This window comes from Schistocerca nitens, chromosome 1 (assembly GCF_023898315.1).
Source record: "Schistocerca nitens isolate TAMUIC-IGC-003100 chromosome 1, iqSchNite1.1, whole genome shotgun sequence".
In the NCBI taxonomy this organism is placed as follows: Eukaryota; Metazoa; Arthropoda; class Insecta; order Orthoptera; family Acrididae; genus Schistocerca; species Schistocerca nitens.
In genome coordinates, this window is record NC_064614.1 from 102,140,555 (window position 1) to 102,161,942 (window position 21,388).

The 21,388-nt window shown below is 43.7% G+C and overlaps 1 protein-coding gene across 1 annotated transcript in view; it reads left to right on the forward strand.

The window, feature by feature from the left end:
- Positions 1–21,388, forward strand: part of LOC126251972 (glutamate receptor ionotropic, kainate 2) — a 403,333-nt gene that overhangs the window by 134,298 nt on the left and 247,647 nt on the right. The window contains exon 3 of the mRNA XM_049953123.1: positions 20,748–20,999. Within this exon, the coding sequence (XP_049809080.1) occupies positions 20,748–20,999 (252 nt within the window). The remainder of the gene's footprint in view (positions 1–20,747; positions 21,000–21,388) is intronic.

The following is a 21,388-nucleotide window of genomic DNA, read 5'->3' on the forward strand; positions in this document are numbered from 1 at the left end:
CAACTGCTATCACTTAGTAGCGGAAAAGCATCCGGACCAGACGAGATACCCGTAAGATTCTACAGTGATTATGCTAAAGAACTTGCCCCCTTTCTATCAGCAATTTATCGTAGATCTCTGGAAGAACGTAAAGTACCTAGCGACTGGAAGAAAGCGCAGGTCGTTCCCATTTTCAAGAAGGGTCATAAATCAGATGCGAATAATTATAGGCCTATTTCGCTTACGTCAATCTGTTGTAGAATAGTGGAACATGTTTTATGTTCTCGTATTATGACGTTCTTAGATAATACAAATCTCCTTCATCATAACCAACATGGATTCCGCAAACAGAGATCATGTGAAACTCAGCTCGCCCTATTTGTCCAAGAAATTCACAGTGCCGTAGACACTGGCGAGCAGATTCATGCCGTATTACTGGACTTCAGGAAGGCATTTGATACGGTTCCGCACTTACGTTTAGTGAAAAAAATACGAGCTTACGGAATATCGGACCAGGTTTGTGATTGGATTCAGGATTTCCTAGAAGAAAGAACACAACATGTCATTCTTAACGGTTCAAAATCTGCAGATGTAGAGGTAATTTCGGGAGTACCGCAAGGAAGTGTGATAGGACCTTTATTGTTTACAATATACATAAATGACTTAGTTGACAACATCGGTAGCTCCGTGAGGCTATTTGCCGATGACACGGTTGTCTACAAGAAAGTAGCAACATCAGAAGACTCGTACGTACTCCAGGAAGACCTGCAGAGGATTAATGAATGGTGCGACAGCTGGCAGCTTTCCCTAAACGTAGATAAATGTAATATAATGCGCATACATAGGGGCAGAAATCCATTCCAGTACGATTATGCCATAGGTGGTAAATCATTGGAAGCGGTAACGACCGTAAAATACTTAGGAGTTACTATCCGGAGCGATCTGAAGTGGAATGATCACATAAATAGTGGGAAAAGCAGGCGCCAGGTTGAGATTCATAGGAAGAATTCTAAGAAAATGTGACTCATCGACGAAAGAAGTAGCTTACAAAACGCTTGTTCGTCCGATTCTTGAGTATTGCTCATCAGTATGGGACCCTTACCAGGTTGGATTAATAGAAGAGATAGACATGATCCAGCGAAAAGCAGCGCGATTCGTCATGGGGACATTTAGTCAGCACGAGAGCGTTACGGAGATGCTGAACAAGCTCCAGTGGCGGACACTTCAAGAAAGGCGTTACGCAATACGGAGAGGTTTATTATCGAAATTACGAGAGAGCACATTCCGGGAAGAGATGGGCAACATATTACTACCGCCCACATATATCTCGCGTAATGATCACAACGAAAAGATCCGAGAAATTAGAGCAAATACGGAGACTTACAAGCAGTCGTTCTTCCCACGCACAATTCGTGAATGGAACAGGGAAGGGGGGATCAGATAGTGGTACAATAAGTACCCTCCGCCACACACCGTAAGGTGGCTCGCGGAGTATAGATGTAGATGTAGATGTAAATGTGGAAAACTGGAACAAAACGTTTCTGTCAGACAATATTTCGTGTTTGTTTGAGAGGCTGTGATCAGCAGCTGCACATTTTCTCGGTTCTCGATTGTGAATATGCAGTTTATGTTTTTGCACAGTGCTCAGAAACGATGCAGCTGGAAACGTTGCGGATGGACTCACCGATGTATTTGCTTCCGCACTCACGAGGCATGCTATAAATCCCAGGGATCCTGACGCCGATACTGTAGCTTCTGCCCCTATCTTCTTAGACGGTCGCAAAACAGGTCTCACACCACATCGTCCCAGGACACTGCCTATTTTGCTGGATACAGTCCTGCAGAAAGAAAGGAATACAATCGGTGGCTCATCACGTGAATGTTTAAGGTTTTCACGTTTTCTTTTCTTGTAGAACGCTGACTTTATATGACGTAGACCATTGCTGTTCTTTCGAAATTAGTACTTCCGATGTTTATTTTTGGAATATATGTGGTCATCGGCAGAAACAGTTTTTGCTCCGTCTGAGTATGTGTTTAAAACTACTCTCTTCTGGACTGGATGATGAAAACTCTGGGCGCTAATATATAAATTAATGCGCATCGGCTTGTGGTACACTGAGTGGCCGAGACGTCCATCCGACTTTCGTTAAACCATCTAAACATAGCAGCCATCCTTCTTTCTCTGTCTCAAAAGTGAACTAGATGTTTGGGTGCATACTGGCCAAATTTTTAAGAAAATGTTCAGGAGCCCCTACGCCGTGTGGCCAAACCATAAACGTGTCGTCAACAGAACGACAAAATGATTGTGGGCGAGGGGAACCAAATTAATGCACGATCCTCGAATTGTTCCATAAAAAAGTTGCCCACTCATGGAGACAACGCCATCCAGTCCGTAAGTGAGCAGTTTTAAATACATTGGAACATAGAGAAAAACTATTTCTGTTTCCGAAATTAATTATCTGAAGTATGTGTTCCGAAAGAAGAGCTATAGTCGACACGATATGAAGTCAACGTTCCCCAACAAAAGGAAACGTGAAAATTTTAAACATCATCCACGAAAGATGTGCATAACGAAACACTCCTTCGCCCGATTCTTGAGTACTCGTCAATCTGGGATCAATACAAGAGAGAGAGACACAAACAGACAGAGAAAATCCAACTAAGAGCAGTACATTTACCCACGGACTCGTTTGGTAGCCGCGAGGGCGATTGAGACATGCTCCAATAAACATCTCAGAATCTGATAACGGCGGAAAAGCTAGAGAAATCGAAATATTTGCGAATGCAACAGGACAGGGGAACGTGATAGCGGTACCAGACATTGCCTCCGCCACACACCGTGCACTGGCTTGCAGAGTATAGACGAAAATGTTACCTTAAATGTTCATTTTGGATTGCTCTGCATCCTGTTAAAACAATTGTTTTTAACACCATCACTCAAATCGCCTTTATTTTATGCTACATACAATAACTCAATATACTTCATGTGAAACGACTTCTGAAATTTCATTTTAATTCCTAATTATCTGGTTTTATGACTTATCTCTCGGATTATACAAACTTTTACAGAAGTCTTCGAATTCTACGCCTATTATCGTTAATGCGGTCTTGATTGTAGATAACACAGAAACGGTCGAAAGACCAGATACACGTCGTCCACTGAGACGACCGACGGAACGATCAACCATCGGTCGTTGCCAATTAAGTCAGGAAAGGGAAACGTCAGAGTATAAAACCGCCAACTGACAGCTTGATTGCATGAGGTCACTTCGACGGACGGACGGACACACGCACAAGTGAAAGTTGCACTACTCGAATATAACCATCCGTTTAACTTAAAATCGCTGAATCCGTACCTCGACGTGGTCGTGCACACTCGCGACCACATCCTTCCATCGGGCAGTGCACATATCGCCAGCTCCCTCGGCGAGTCCTGGCGCTGTCGGACCTCACAGCTGCTCCGCCCCAACTGAACTCCGACACACGATGAACCGGAAATACTAGAGGTCAATCCAAAGATAGTACCACAGTACTCGCTATCGATAAACGCCGCTGCTGTCACTCACGGACAGACAAAGCGAGCAAACGTAGTGGCGCAAGTGAAAGGACTAAGAAAACGAGAGGTCACAAACCGAATACACGACGCCAACCTGTCAACGGCACAAACATGAGCCGAAGCACGGCTCAGTGGTGCAGTGAAATTTTTGTAGGGTTACATACTTCAACTCGTGCATCTACAGAGTATCTCCGTTTCTAGGGAGAAATTGGTGGTTTTAGATTTAGGAGGAAAACGAGAAAAAAGATTTCAGTGAAAACGCGATGTAAGATGAACTAACAAATAAAAAATATGTAACGCATTAACTAATGTAGTATATAACAAATAACACAGTCATTCTTAGGAGAAAACAAATTGAGCAATAAACTTAGGTCACGTGTGGCTGAACAAATGATCTTGTCTTCAGCAGGTCCTGCACTACAAATGCATAAGAAATGCTACATAGATCAGTAAGTAACTGAAGCAACTGTAATTATCCAAAGTAATATTTCTTAATATGACAAGAGATATTACAGTAATTGAAATAAAGAAAATAATGGGGATTTGAGCAACAGGGATAATTTACAACATGGCCTGTGTTGGATTGTGAATGGTATCTGCAGTCAGAAGTGGGGCGTAAGTGAACTGTGCTCCGTCATTCAGCCCCAAAATTTGGGTAAGTGGACATCTTGTTGTTGTGGTCTTCAGTCCTAAGACAATCCATTCTACTATATCCCATGCAAGTCTCTTTATCTCTGAATAACTAATGCAACCTACGTCCTTCTGAATATGCTTACTGTATCCATCTCTAGGTCTCCACATACGATTTTTACCCTGCACACTTCCCTCCAATCCAAATTGGTGATCACTTGATGTCTCAGAATATGTCCTACCAACCAGTCCCTTTTTGTAGTCAGGTTGCGCCACAATTTTTTTCTCCCCAGTTCCATGCAGTATCTCCTCTTTGATTACATGATCTTTCCTTCTACTTTTAGCCTTCTTCCATAGCACCATATTTCAAAGGCTTAAATTCTATTCTCGCCTAAATTGTTTATCGTCCATATTTCCTTTTCGTCCATGGCTACACTCCATACATATAACTACAAAAAAGACTTCATAACACTACAGTCTGCATTCGATGTTAAAAAATTTCTCTTCTTCTGAAACGCTTTTTTTGCCATTGATAGTCCACATTTCATATCCTCTCTATTACGGCCGTCATCAGTTATTTTGCTGCCCAAATAAGAAATCTACTATTTTAAGTGCCTCGTTTCCTAAACTAATTCCCTCAAGATCACCTTATTTAATGCGACTGCAGTCCATTATCCTTGACTTGCTTTTGCTGAAGTCCTCGTATATCCTGCTTTCAAACATTGTCGATTCTCTGTCCTTTGCTGCCTCTACCATTTTAGAAATGTCATTGGCAAACGTCAGAGTTTTTATTTCTACCCCCTGAACTTTAATTCCTACGCCAAATTTTTCTTTCGTTTTCTGAATTTTAAGAAAAGGTAAAAACACACAAATATTTGCAGCAGATTAATAAGAATAAACCATAAATGATGAAAGTTAATTCAAGATTTAGGCACTTAACGGCCACTGAATTTAACAGAGCCGTAATTTAGCTTCTACTTAATTGAATAGCCAACACATAACATATTTTAATCAAAATTACAAAATCGAACTAATGAAAAGATTAAATGTTGATCAGCGTCCACATATACCAATTAAATTTAACCGTGGCTGTACATAAATTAATTTAGCAGCACAGTCCAAATTTAGAAATGTTTAAGGATAGAAGCCCAACTCAGACAATGATTTGCTTTAACGGAAAAACAACTCCAAAACCAATACATGGAAGACCATACACCGATAATTACTAATTGAGTGGTCATTGAGCATCAAATTAAGTAACTGGCAAAAGCATAATCCAGCAACAAAGATTAATATAATAACAGCAAACAGTATATTCATTAACTACTCCAGCTTTGAGACCGTCCATCCGGGGTTCCCGTGTACGTCTAGTACCCGTTACAGGACGGCGCAATATTCAACTGGACTACGCGACTATGACACCGTTTACAATTCAGATGGGCGCGGTAACTTGTATAGTACGCGATAAGGGCTCAGACAACCTGTAAATAAATTACTTTGGTTTTGGAAATAGTTGCACATTAGTGAGACACACAATGATCTTAGGTTTCACAGTTACAAGAGAGCCAGACTAGGTGTCTGTTATCTCTGAGCGGCCACTGTCCAAACGTATTAAATTTATATTTAACAGAATTTGTGTTTGTTTAAAACGACTCAAGATTTAGCCAATACTATTTTTCTCAAAGGAACTAACACAGCTGAAATACAATGACGGAAAAAATCGCACTGCCAAAGAATAATTAATGTAAAGTAATGAAATTTCGTTGGTACATATGTCTAAGTGATATACACTACTGGTGATTAAAATTGTTACACCACGAAGATGACGTGCTACAGACGCGAAATTTAACCGACAGGAAGAAGATGCTGTGATATGCAAATGATTAGCTTTTCAGAGCATTCACACAAGGTTGGCGCCGGTGGTGACACCTACAACGTGCTGACATGAGGAAAGTTTCCAACCGATTTCTCATACACAAACAGCAGTTGACCGGCGTTGCCTGGTGAAACGTTGTTGTGATGCCTCGTGTAAGGAGGATAAATGCGTACCATCACGTTTCCGACTTTGATAAAGGTCGGATTGTAGCCTATCGCGATAGCGGTTTATCGTATCGCAAAATTGCTGCTCGCGTTGGTCTAGATCCAATGACTGTTAGCAGAATATGGAATCGGTGGATTCAGGAGGGTAATACGGAACGCCTTGTTGGATACCAACGGCCTCGTATCACTAGCAGTCGAGATGACAGGCATCTTATCCGCATGGCTGCAATGGATCGTGCAGCCACGTCTCGATCCCTAAAGCAACAGATGGGGACGTTTGCAAGGCAACCATCTGCACGAACAGTTCGACGACGTTTGCAGCAGCATGGACTATCATCTCGGAGACCATGGCTGCGGCCACCCTTGACGCTGCGTCATAGACAGGAGCGCCTGCGATGATGTACTCAACGACGAACCTGGGTGCACGAATGGCAAAACGTCATTTTCTCGGATGAATCCAGGTTCTGTTTACAGCATCATGATGGTCGCATCCGTGTTTGGCGACGTCGTGGTGAACACACGTTGGAAGCGTGTATTCGTCCTCGCCATACTGGTATGAGGTGCCATTGGTTACACGTCCCGGTCACTTCTTGTTCGCATTGACGGCACTTTGAACAGTGGACGTTACATTTCATATGTGTTACGACCCGTGGCTCTACCCTTCATTAGATCCCTCCGAAACCCTACATTTCAGCAGGATAATGCACGACCGCATGTTGGAGGTCCTGTACGGGCGTTGCCAGGTAGAGAAAATGTTCGACTGCTGCCCTTGCCAGCACATTCTCCAGATCTCTCACCAATTGAAAACTTCTGGTCAACGGTGGCAGAGCAACTGGCTCGTCACAATGCGCCTGTCACTATTCTTGATGAACTGTGGTATCGTGTTGAAGCTGCATGGGCAGCTGTACCTATGCACGCCAGCCAAGCTCTGTTTGACTGAATGCCCAGGTGTATCAAGGCCGTTATTACGACCAGAGATGGTTGTTCTGGGTACTGATTTCTCAGGATCCATGCACCGAAATTGCGTGAAAATGTAATCACATGTTAGTTCAAGTATAATATATTTGTCCAATGTATACCCGTTTATCATCTGCATTTCTTCTTCTTGTAGCAATTTTTATGCCCAGTACTGTACGTAAGTGATTAACACCGCAAGGCCAGAGGTTAGTGTAACCGCGAGGTAAGCCACTGCAAATGTGAAATGCTGGTACATGAATAACCAGCGTAACTGCTAGAATGTTGGAAGCAAATTTTGCCAACTTGCAAGCAGTGTGCTGTACATGCGCTGGATGTCAGTTTGTGGGATGGAACTCCATACCTGTAGCACTTGTTAGGTCAATACAGGGTCAGTTAATGCTGTTTTTGTCGATGACGCTGAAGTTGTCCTCGACTGATGTCCCACATGTCATCAATTGGAGAGAATTCAGGCAATCGAGCAGGTCATAGCAACATGTCAACACAGTAGAACCTGTCGTGTCACAACAGCGCTGTGTGCCTTTCGTGAATGACAGCACAAGAAGTCGTATCAGGAGATTGTCATACGGATTTGCGATTTGCAGTAAGGGTGCATGGGATAGCCACGAGAGTGCTCTTGACGTTATACGAATTCCCACCGCAGACCATAACTCCAGTTGTGAGTTCAGCGTGTGTAGCTCGCAGACAAGTTGGTTCCACGCCTTCAACTGGACTCGTCCTAACCAGCACACGGCCATCACTGGCAGCACTGAAGTCACGAATGGTGGTTTGGGAACGGTGGAATTATCACTACAGAGCGTCTGCCTCGGTGATGTCCTTGAAGTAACCAATTCGTTACAGTTGTTGTGTCACTGTTGTGCCCACTGCTGCATATGCAGTGCGATGCGCCACAGCCCGACGAGGAACACGATGGTCTTCTCTCTCGACAGTGCCACGTGGCCGTCCGAGTCCGGTCTCCTTACGACCGTTCATTCTCGTGACCACCGCTGTGGTCATGTGCAGTGGCTACATATACCGGAGAAGGAACATCCAGCTTCTCGTAGCCCTGTTACACCACCCGATTCAAACTCAGTGAAGTATTGATAATCGCATCTTTGTCGCCCTAGAGGCATTCTTGACTAACATCAACTCACTACGACAAACCTCAAAGGTAACTAACGCTCACTACCGTTACAGCACGTATTTCTAACAAATCTGATTTGCACCCTCCTGGTGGCGCTACTACCGCCACTCTTATGTAACTGGCGTGAAATTTTAATGGACGTCATCTTTCAGATGCAGGAGCGATTCCTACAATCTTTCGTTTGTGTCACACAACTCCTTCTTGGTGTTGTGATTTATTTTCCGTGAGTGTAGTTAGTCCCTGCCCACTTACAGTGTAAGACTAAATAGTCTTAGGCCTTCGTAGAAAATGCCCGCACAATACAAGCGGCAACAGTTATTACGGAATGACACACGCAACGGAGGCTCTGCTCGCGAGCACCGTTACTAAGTTATTTGAAATAACGGTCGAGTTTCCACAATTAAGACGGACGCTTACGACGGGAACGCATCGTGTGAATAACAGGTGGAAAAAAATTCCTGGTAGATTAAATCTATGTGCCGGACCGAGACTGGAACTCGAGACCTTTGCCTTCCGTGGGCAACTGTTCCACCGACTGAGGTACCCAATCACGACTGACGACCTGTTCTCCCAACTTCAATTCTGGCAGTACCTGGTGGAGCACTTTCCCGTGGAAGGCAAAGGTTCCGAGTTCGAGTCTCGGTCCGGCACACAATCTGCCAGGAATTTCATATCCAGGGACGGTAGCAAGACAAAGGGGGAGGGCTATGGGGCTATTGCCCCCCCCCTCCCCCCAATTGAGTATGATATTACAGTGGATAAAATGACTTCAGAAATCTGCGAATATATTACTTCAACATATTCAATCTTTTATTTTTATAATTATGTAGCAATATAGGTTGCAATGTATTTCAAACACATTTTAACAAAAGAATTAGAGTTTCAAATAGCTTACTATATAAACCAATAAATATCGATTAACTTAAATGGGCGTCTTTATATTTATTAACATACACTGGATGTGTATTAATGTACGAATACCACTTACAATAATCAAGGAAGCTAAATATGCCGGGTATGCTTACCAACACTAAAACTGCTAACCCCAGATAAAAACTTGGAAATCGGGGACATCTGGGTCAAAGCGTATTATTTTCCCGGCCACACACATTCTGTAGATACGTTTTTACCCGGAACTGCAAAACAGTTACCAAAAACCACTTTGAGCAACATCAAATTTTACCAATTTGTCGGTGGAGGACCCCATCTCTCCTTTTGTTAAGCGATATTCCAATCTCCCAACCCTCCCCTCCCTCCCCCCCCCCCCGCCATTAGCCCCACCCTTTGATCGACTTCCAGAATCGCCCCTGTTCGTATCAGCACATACTCCGCTGCAGAGTGAAAATCTCATTCTTGAAACATGTTGTAGAGTTAAACACACAACACTTTTACACACAAGAACGTAGCGTAAAACAGTTGCTGATCCAGATGTAATCAGACAGAAATACCGCTCCATTGCCAGGAGTTTCAGCTGCAGATTTGATTCACCACCGCTTGGTAGTCGTTCCAATTCCATCCATATTACGCACGCTAAACCAACGCCCATCAAACAGGATTTTTCGTGCAAACAGCAGTACTCTAGCTCGCACCGAACACGTCGTCTATCGTTACTACGCCGGTTTCAGACACATCACGCGTCAATCAAACATTTGTGTCTCTCGTTCCCGTTCAGGGCCCGACTGCTCCTAACAGGCTCCCGCGTACCCCCCGCAGGCCTGTCGGTGGCGACTCTGTCGCATGCAAAGAATCTACGAACTGCAGATATACCGCATCAGGGATGTACCGACGTCCGGCACCCTCCCCCCCCCCCCTCCCTAATGCTCCGATTCGTAGAAGACGAGTTTTGTTTCTCCTGGTAATGCACACTCCTGAGAAGTCCCCCCCCCCCCTTCCCAGAGATCCGAAAGGGGGCTTATTTTACCTCCGGAATATTTTACCCCAGACGATGCCATATCTTTTAACCATACAGTAGAGCTGCACGTCCTTGGGAAAAATTAAGGTTGTAGTTCACCCTTGCTTTCAGCAGTTTGCAAGACCAGCACAACAAAGCATTTTTGGTTGATGTTACAACGCCGGAACAGTCAGTCATCAACAGACTGTTGCCCCTGCAAATGCTCAGAAGGCTACTGTCCCTCTTCAGGAACCACACGTTTGACTCGCCTCTCAAAAGATACCCCTCTGCTGTGGTTGCACCTATGCTACGGCTGTCTGTATCGCTGACACACACAAGCCACTCCACCAATGGCAAGGTCCGTTGTTCATGGGGCGAGCGTATATAACGAAAGTTTATTCATATATTTATTAGTTTTCATTATTTCAAGGTCGTTCTTCTTTCTTCTTTTGCGGACGTGATCTGATACTTCATGTTGCACCTTGTAACTATGGTCTCCTTTAAGCTGGTGATCTGCAAAAGTTAAGTCTCGTTTTCTAAGCTGCTAACTTCTGTGGAGTTTCTTCAAGCGGGCGTACATTGTCCAGCCAGACAGACCCACATTCTCCAAGGTTAGATACTGATTTAGGTGCATTGATGATGTGTTGTGCTTTGAACATGTACCACCGATAACTTACAAAATTCATCAAGAAACTTATTTCCAGAGACAACGGTGTATGTAATTTTTGATAACAGTTCTCGTGGAGAACAGCGATCTGAGAAAAAGTATTTAAAAATTAGCTTACACAGTCCCATGCATTATATATTATGTACCATACTTTACTTGCTATCTTGTTGATTACTTTGTCACCGTCATGTGGCACATATTGCGACAGTTGCCTTACTTGCACGTCAGTATTTTGTAACCACTAGCCGCTGTCGCAACTTTCAAATCGTTTTCTGTTGAAACGTGTACAACGACGTCTCCACGCCGCTTCGACGGTCAGCTGCTGGTATTGGGAGTACCCCTGTCGCATTCCCACCTGCTTCAGTCCTACTGGCGCGGGCGTACATTCCATGTATGTGCTGATAGTGGTGTGTCAACGGCGCGCCACATCCCAACTGGTGTACCGCAAGGGTCCGTGCTTGGCCCACTGCTGTACTCTCTTTACACCGCCGACGTACTAAAGACGTCTGGCGCTCTACGCCGATCACATGGCGCTCTACTCGCGTAGCCACGAGCGCTCAGGTGACGCGCCGCCGCCTGTAACTCGCCTGCAACGAGCTTGGAGCTTGGCCTTCCAAATGGCGGCTCAAGTTCAATGCCGAGAAGAGCCAGGCGGTGCTGTTCTCGCGCCGGTGATTTCCCGATGCGCTGCCGAAAGTGCGGATCATGGAAAGCCCATTCCGTGGTCTCGCCCTAGAAGATACTTCGGCGTCACCTTAGACCAGCGCCTGATCTGGGGACCACACGTCCGGTAGTTGAGAGGCCGGACGCTCGGAAGAATGCGCTTGCTGTATCCTCTACTGATCCTCACGACTACACTGCCCTCCACGGCGGTCTCTCGCTCTACCTAACACTTATCAGGCCGGTGCCTGAGTGACCAGCCGCGGTGTGGGGAAACACGGCAGACACCCATTCGAAGACACTGCAACTAGTGCAGAATAAAGCCCTCCGGCTGGTGCTCAATCGGCGAAGAGACTACGACACAAGGCAGCTACACGACATCGCGGGAACCCCGATGCTGCAGCGCCGCTTCCGTGTGCTCGCGACGAGATTCTGCGCGTCGGCGAGGACATCGGGAAACCCGCTGGTCAGTGGACTGGCCAACCTACTCCACTGGCGCCCACCCATCAGACCTCCTCCTAGAATGATCACCTGGCAGTAAGAGAAGAAGAAAGCACCCCTGTGACAACCGAGAAAACGAACCAAACTGAGATGACAACACATCCACTAAGATTCCCGAGACAGGAACAGCAGGCCCTGCCTAAGCTGCATCTACCGTGCAAGGACTGCACGTGAGTCACGACTCACGCACGCACACGCACTTCGACTATAAACAACGACGTCACTCAAGCAGGATTTTCATTGACACTACGATGTAGAAGCAGTAAGCAATGGCATGCGTTTCTACATGTCTGCCTGCAAGCCAGTACGTATTTAACATCCAGCCGCTGTCGCAATTCTGAAATCCTCTTCTGCTGGATGGCGCTTATAGTTATGGCCACATCGGCTCCATGCGAACCACTTGCGTTGCTGAACCACAATATTTGCTGCCTTACAATTTATATCATTGCTATAAATACCCACAGATGGCTATCGGTGTTCTCACAACCGATTATGATTGGTTATCTCTTTTGTATATAGTTTTATCATAGATTGACGAAATGCTGTTTATAGAAATTACTCTACAAAATGTAATGCACCTATTTCTATATTTGTTACTAACTTTCGCGTAACCATTCTGTATATACCTTATTGTAGTGACAGTGATCTCGCTGATGTAATTCATTGTGCAGTGGGCGAATCATCGCGTATACAAGCAACAGCCCCATTGGTCTCCTTAGCAGCTCACGTTCGTAGAGTTATAACAGCGACTTCATTCACCGCTTCGGCCTACCATCATGGGTATAATTTTTTCTTTTAAAAGCACTCCGTCTTCAGGCCATGAGTGACCTACCGGGACCATCCGACTGCCGTGTCATATTACGAGGGGGATGCGGATAAGAGGGGCGTGGGATCAGCACACCGCTCCCCCGGTCGGTATGATGGTATTCTTGACCGAAGCCAGTACTGTTCGGCTGAGTAGCTCCTCAATTGGCATCACGAGGCTGAGAGCACCCCGAAAAATGGCAACAGCGCATGGCGGCTGGATGGTCACCCATCCAAGTGCAGGATACGCCCAACAGCTCTTAACTTTGGTGATCTCACGGAAACCGATGTATTCACTGCGGCAAGGCCGTTGCCTAATTTCCTCTTTTAGTATTTGTTATAGAAGATGTATTTTATATATCACTACTATTTCCAGATATACCTTTAAATCAATTCAGTGTTCATATTTTAGAATGAAATCTGAAGATGATCAAAACCGGTTACCACAAAATAAATGTTACTTGCGGTCGAGACTGTTTGTGCTCATTTTTAAAATACAGCAATATATATAATTCAAAATGGGGTTTTAGGGGTATCAGTATAATTAAAATTATTAACAGCCGACCAGTTGCAATGGATAAAGAATTCTTTACCTAGGTTTCAACAAATTTAAATTTGTCTTCTTCAGAAGGTGGCAATTTTACATTAGTAAAATCGGTTGTGAGCTCTGCAACATCCATGTACTAATTTATATTTACGTGACAAACCCTATTTCTAGGGCTATATTTTAATTTTCACAAATGGATTTATGCCGATATTTGTAAAAACGGCGATGATGCATCAGTCCATACTAATGTAAAATTGCCACCTTCTGAAGAAGACAAATTGAAATTTGTTGAAACCTAGGTAAAGAATTCTTTATCCATTGCAACTGGTCGGCTTTAAATAATTTTAATACGTGGAACCGTTGCTGTTGTGCAGCTATGTATAAAATACTGTATCAGCATAAATTATTTACACCTAACCAGAGTCATCCGTTATCATATTCATAGTTTCAAGATTTATAAGAGACCTACCATCACTGGTATTAGAATACCTGCCAATTTCCAAAACATCCTATGGCCGCTAAATATGCTTATTATCATTCAACGATACATCCGTCTCCATGTGTGAAGACAACTTCCAGGCTGAATTAAATGCAGTCAGAGAAATATCATAAAACAATGATTACCTTCCTGCATTGGGGGACTCAGTGATACACAGAAAAGAAGGAACAACATGTAAGCATTTCTTTACCCCGTTGTCGATCCACCAACTCAAGAAACCAATAAATTGTACACAATTCCGTATTTAGGAAAAGTCTCACTGAATGTAGCCAGAAATCTTAAATCCTTTTCCTGTGGACAACACTGTGAGATACTTTCTGCCCATTGGTAAAGACAGCACTTCAGCTTTGGGATAGGTGTCTTTGTAACCCGTAATGCTGTAACAGCTGGAAACCGTTTTGTGAAACAAGTAATAAATATTGTAGAATATTACACCAGTTTTCTGTGTGTTTTCTTTCGTAACAGACTTGTTTTGTTCGACTAACTCCACCTTATTTTATATAATATTAGTTAATAACACGAAGTACTGCGTAATGTGAAAAGGATTATCGATTTTAACTTTTTTAATAAACAAAATTTCTTCCGAAATATGAACATATTCCTCCGCAAGGAACTTAAAGTACTTAAATAATTATAAGTATGCTCTTCATGTTAGCAATAGAAATTATTTTCCGTCTTTACATTAGTTTCACTTCAGAAGATCACTCTTTTACAAGTCTTGATTTTCATAAATGGTGCATCAGAATCATATCACCAAAAATATAACTTTTAACATTAACTGCATTTTCCACCACTTCTTGACAGGAAACGAAAATAATACCAAATAGCAACACACATTTCCGCTGATTGTGCGAAATATTATTTATTTCATCATGCTCTCTGCTTCTTAGTTGTCCCTTGATATAAAAAGCCAGTTCATGACCAAATATGTTGTGGACTGACAAGACAGCCAGTCCACAGTGACGGGTAACCGAAAGGCACGCGCTTAAACTCACGCAGGCTAGAGAGGTCTGAAACAGGATACGTAATGAATGCTATAAAGAAAAGTACGTAGCTACTGGAATACTTAACTTTAATCCATCATTGTTGTACATCGCTCTTGACGATACAAGTGAGACTCTGTAGATACATGCTATTTAATAATAATGGGGCCTTGCTAGGTCGTAGCCATGGACTTAGCTGAAGGCTATTCTGACTATCTGCTCTGCAAATGAGCGAGGCTTCGTCAGTGTGCATCGCTAGCTACGTCGTCCGTACAACTGGGGCGAGTGCTAGTAAGTCTCTCGAGACCTGCCGTGTGGTGGCGCTCGGTCTGCGATCACTGACAGTGGCGACACGCGGGTCCGACATGTACTAATGGACCGCGGCCGATTTAAAGCTACCACCTAGCAAGTGTGGTGTCTGGCGGTGACACCACAAAATAAGTACAGTTTTCCACAACATTAGGAAAGTGTTTCCTGTTTAATATACAGCCTAGCTTTTAAATTTCGTGCATTAAATCACAATACTGTCAAATGTCATCCAGGATATTTGACGCTTAAATTTATAATCTTTTATATGAATTTCTGTTGTGGTTAAATTTTTATTCGGAAAGAAAGACAGCTGTGAGTGTAAAACTACTCTTTAAACAAAACAGAACAATTCACAATGCAACCTTGTAGTGAGATTCGCTCTATATTCTCTTACGAGGTGCATTATTCCTCTACAATTATTAAGGTAAGTCTAGTCCGTACTAGCATTTCCCTAGAGAATTAAGTTTTATAATAGCGGGAAGCAATATCGTGCATTTACCGGTAATGACTTCCTGATGAAACAGTGGGGGGTTGCAATTCTCAGGGGATGGCACAGTGCCAGAGAATTACTTGAGGAAAGGAGTTGAATGAAGCGGATTTCATATTCCAGCGTGATGAAGATTCAGCTTTCCACTAGAAAATCAGAGAGTAAAAAGAGGATTGGTAGAATTTTTGTGGAATATGCATAGTCAACATCGCCGACAAATTTACCTACATGACAAATACGCCAGCATTAGGCTCACATTGACCCTAAAGCATTTGAGACATGGAAATATCCCTGATTTCAGCAGAATAACGGATATTTTCATTTTCTCTCGTTTATTGGCTCCTTAAAATTCATTGGGTCTGCAGTGATTACGGGTTTTGATTGCATTTCAAAACGCAAATGGATTTCCACGCCGCCTGAAACTTTGCAGTCATGTACAAACTGGAAAACAGTTACCTAAAGTTGCGATATGATGTTTCGTTACGTTCTCACATAGAAAATTCCCTTAGTGGCTGCAATATACAAGCGTATATTTCTCTTCCCCTTACAAGCTGCAACCGTTTAATCTCGATACAGGCCAATCAGATTAAGATATCGATTGCCACACGCCACTCTGATGATATACATGCGTGCCCAACACTGTGATGAAATCAATACTGAAATGTAATACTGGCCGATGCGGCTGGTGCCACCACGGCCGCAACATCCATTTATATTCTATTTACACAATTCCCTTTTATATAATACACTTTTGCGGCAATATGTGTAATTACAGCAGTTTGCTGATGTTCTTCATAGGTATGGAACCGGAGTTCATCGATCTGACGACACGACATTTCGACTGTCTAAGAGCCCGCCACCTTCAGTTGCGACTGCAGGTGCACAATCACGCCGGAACTGAGGTGACATCAGATACGGCGGAACAGGCCGCTGCGCGTATGCGAGAAGCGAAAGGGCTACCCTCCACGCATCAAATTTTCGATGGAAATTGAAAAATATTGCGAATTATCTTTTTTGGATGTTTTGGTACACAAAAAATAAAATGGAACTTGGGACTCAGTGTATACCGTAAACCAACGCATACAGACCGACGCCTCTATGCGACTAGTTGCCATCTACCACAACAACGCATGGGAGTTTTAGGGTACACTGGTAAAGAGAACTTATGCTACTTCGGATTCTGATAATTTGACGCAGGAGCTGGATTACCCTAAGGTTGTTTTCAGGCAAAACGGATATGCTGAACGTAAAAATGTTCCTGCTTTTCAGTTTTGATCACCACGTGAACTAACAATGGACGCTTGTAAATCAGGTGTTGTTTTACCCTTTGCGGGGTGTATTTGTTGTGGATTGGCAGGAGACCAACCCACTAAATTGAGAGGAATCCGAAAGGCACGCTTTTAATCTCACGCAGGCTGGCGTGAGATCTGGAACATGACAAGGTATTTAGACTCCAGAAAAAAGGTGGTACTTGGTGGAATACTTAACTTTTAATCCATTAATGTTGAATGTAGCTCTTGTCTGTACATTATTTACAACATCAATAGCAACTGATAATGGCGCCTTGCTAGGTCGTAGCAAATGACGTAGCTGAAGGCTATGCTAACTATCGTCTCGGCAAATGAGAACGTATTTTGTCAGTGAATCATCGCTAGCAAAGTCGGCTGTACAACTGCGGCGAGTGCTAGGAAGTCTCTCTAGACCTGCCGTGTGGCGGCGCTCGGTCTGCAATCACTGATAGTGGCGACACGCGGGTCCGACGTATACTAACGGACCGCGGCCGATTTAAAGGCTACCACCTAGCAAGTGTGGTGTCTGGCGTAAGAATCCTCGGAAAATGCTATATTAATTTCAAGAATCTTCAGAAAATACGATAATGAAGGTGTGCTTCGGCCTATGGCCAAAACGAGAGCCCTTCTCGGATCTGTTAAAGATGATTTGGAACTGAGGACGCCTGCAATATATATAAAATCATCTGTCATTACGGAATTGGATAGACTATTCGTACGGAATGGACAGTGTCTTCAAAGGAGGGTATAAGATGAACATGAACAAAAGCAAAACGAGGATAATCGAATTCAGTCGAATTAAGTCGGGCTATGCTGCGGGTTTTAGATTAGGAAATGAGACGCTTAAAGTAGTAAAGGAGTTTTGCTTTTTGGGGAGCAAAATAACTGATGATGGTCGTAGTAGAGAGGATATAAAATGTGGACTGGCAATGGCAAGGAAAGCATTTCTGAAGAAGAAAAATTTGTTAACATCGTGTATAGATTTAAATGTCAGGAAGTCGTTTCTGAAAGTATTTGTATGGAGTGTAGCCATGTATGGAAGTGAAACGTGGACGATAAATAGTTTAGACAAGAAGAGAATAGAAGCTTTCGAAATGTGGTGCTACAGAAGAATGCTGAAGATTAGATAGGTAGATCACATTAATGAGGAGGTATTGAATAGTATTGGGGAGAGGAGGAGTTTGTGGCACAACTTGACTAGAAGAAGGGATCGGTTGGTAGGACATGTTCTGAGGCGTGAAGGAATCACCAATTTAGTACTGGAGGGCAGCGTGGAGGGTAAAAATCGTAGAGGGAGACCAAGAGATGAATACACTAAGCAGATTCAGAAGGATGTAGGCTGCAGTAGGTACTGGGAGATGAAGAGGCTTGCACGGAGAGCTGCATCAAACCAGTCTCAGGACTGAAGACCACAACAACAACATTCGTACGGTTCATGAGCGATGTGTGGAACATCACATACGTTTTCTCCACCCCGAAAAATCTGTCGTCGCTGAACACTGTCTCAACAAAGGGCATAATATGTTTTTTAAAGTTAGGCAAATCGTTGCTCTGGCTTCCCGTTATTAAAAGTTTATGTTTAATGAATCCATCGAAATTCGATTTTCCGGTGACATTATTAGTAGAGATTAAAGATTTCCTTTAAGTAAAATGAGGAATCTCGTTTTATCATATATAAAACAACATCGGCCTGGTTTTCTACCGGCTGCCTCTCAATTTGTAATTTATCGCTTTCGATAGTTTCTAAGCCGGCGGCGCCGCATCTCTTCGCTTAGAAGAGGGCAGCGCGTTTCCTTCTTTCGTAAGAGGAGCTGCCTGTTCCCGGTGTATAAGGGGGCCGCCGTATCTGATGTTACCTCAGTTCCGGCGAGGTTGTGCACTTGCAAACTCACCGAAAGATGGCGGCCAGTCGGACTGTCGAAATATCTTACCGTCAGGACCATGAGCTCCGCCTCCGTACCCTTGAAGAACATCAAGATTCATTACGCCGGAAGAGTATACGTAATCTCATCACAGTTGTTGGGTGTTGGAAGGCCGACAGCCCCATCCGCTCTTTCGCCCGTGATTTCAACAACTGAGCAACAAGTACATATAGCACTCTCGGTGCTTCGACCTAGATAATCCATATTTATACGCACCAGTGATCCGTGCGTGTGGACACTAATGCTGAGTAATTCATAGTGGATTTTTTTATTACTTTCATACAATGGTAGGCTCCAGACTATCGTTCTCAGAAATTTCTTCCTAAAAATTCAGACCTACGTTTCATACTAGTCGACTTTTTTTAGCGAGGAGTACCCCATTCACATGTGTTACTCTGCTTATTAGATCCTTACTTGAACCACCAAGCGTTGTTTTCCTTCAAAAGTGGCAGAAGATCTTCACTTTGTTTACTGCATGTTCCCAGTGTTGATGTGAGGTTTATCACTCTCATTAGCTTCGGCTAGAACAACGGATTGGAATACTCACATTCAAATTCTAAAGGTGGCAGGGGTAAAATACAGGGAGCGTAAGGCTATTTACAATTTGTACAGAAACCAGATAGCAGTTATAAGAGTCGAGGGGCACGAAAGGGAAACGGTGGTTGGGAAGGGAGTGAGACAGGGTTGTAGCCTCTCCCCGATCTTATTCGATCTGTATATTGAGGAAGCAGTAAAGGAAACAAAAGAAAAATTCGGAGTAGGTATTATTATCCATGGAGAAGAAATAAAAACTTCGAGGTTCGCCGATGACATTGTAATTCTGTCAGAGACAGCAAAGGACAAAGAGTAGTTGAGCGGAATGGACAGTGTCTTGAAAGGAGGATACAAGATGAACATCAACAAAAGCAAAACGAGGATAATGGAATGTAGTCGAATTAAGTCGGGTGATGCTGAGGAAATGAGATTAGGAAATGAGACACTTAAAGTAGTAAACATGTTTTGCTATTTGGGGAGCAAAATTACTGATGATTGTCGAAGTAGGATATAAAATGTAGACTGGCAATGGCAAGGAAAGGGTTTCTGAAGAAGTGAAAATTTTTTAACATCGAGTATAGATTTAAGTGTCAGGAAGTCGATTCTGAAAGTATTTGTATGGAGTGTAGCCATGTGTGGATGTGAAACATGGACGATAAATAGTTTGGACAAGAAGAGAATAGAAACCTTTGAAATGTGGTGCTACAGAAGAATGCTGAAGATTAGATGGGTAGATTACGTAACTAATGAGGAAGTATTGAATATGATTGGGGAGAGGAGGAGTTTGTGGCACAACTTGACAAGAAGAAGGGATCGGTTGGTACGACATGTTCTGAGGCATCAAGGGATCACCAATTTGGTATTGGGGGGCAGTGTGGAGGGTAAAAATCGTAGAGGGAGACCAAGAGATGAATACACTAAGCAGATTCAGAAGGATGTAAGTTGCATTAAGTACTGGGAGATGAAGAAGCTTGCACAGGACAGAGTAGCATGGAGAGCTGCGTCAGACCAGTCTCAGGACTGAAGGCCACAACAACAACAACAACTACTGAACAACGTCGCTAGTGATGACTAGTGATAAACCTCACATTGAGAAGGGGGAACACGCAGTAAACAAGGTATCACTACTCGTCATTATCTTCGTCTTTCTAGCCTTTTCTGTATCGTGAGATCAACAGTTCTAATACTGAGCCTGTCACTGCATGTTCCCCAATTCTGATGAGAGGTTTATCACTACGTCACCAGCTTTGGATGGAAAGACGAGGCAAATGAGGAGTAGTGATAAACCTCTCATCAGCACGTGTTTTTCGTGTGACCTGCAGTTGTGATACTGGGCCTGTGTGTGCCTCAGCTTGCCAGCAGGTGAGGTTCGGCGTCCAGGCGGTGTTCGGGCCGTCGGACCCGCTGCTGGGCGCACACATCCACTCCATCTGCGACGCGCTCGACATCCCCCACCTGGAGGCGCGCCTCGACCTCGACACCGAGTACAAAGAGTTCTCCATCAACCTCTACCCCTCGCAGTCGCTGCTCAACAATGCTTTCCAGGACGTCATGGCCTTCCTCAACTGGACGCGAGTCGCCATCGTCTACGAAGAAGATTACGGTGAGCTTTCCAACAACACCCCTTGCATCCAGACGTTTTCTGTAACTTTTTACACAACCCACTGATTTTACTCTAACTTATGGTCATATTAATCATATTGCCAACATCCTTTAAAATAAACCCATCTGGAGATTTTTGCTCTGCATCAGGCTAATATTTACCAACCTGCCTTGTTCCATTCGCTGGCTGATCTGCACTTGCGGCGGCGCGGTTCTTTCCGTCCCTTTATGACGTACCTGCACCTACTTGTGAACATTGTCTCAGCATATCATCAGTAGGGCAGCCGAGTGAAACCTACTGTACTTCGACGTTAACCAGGCTGCAATTAAAGTCACTAATCTACGTTTCGGGAGAAAGTTTTCACATAAAATGAAAGGTTGGAAATTTTG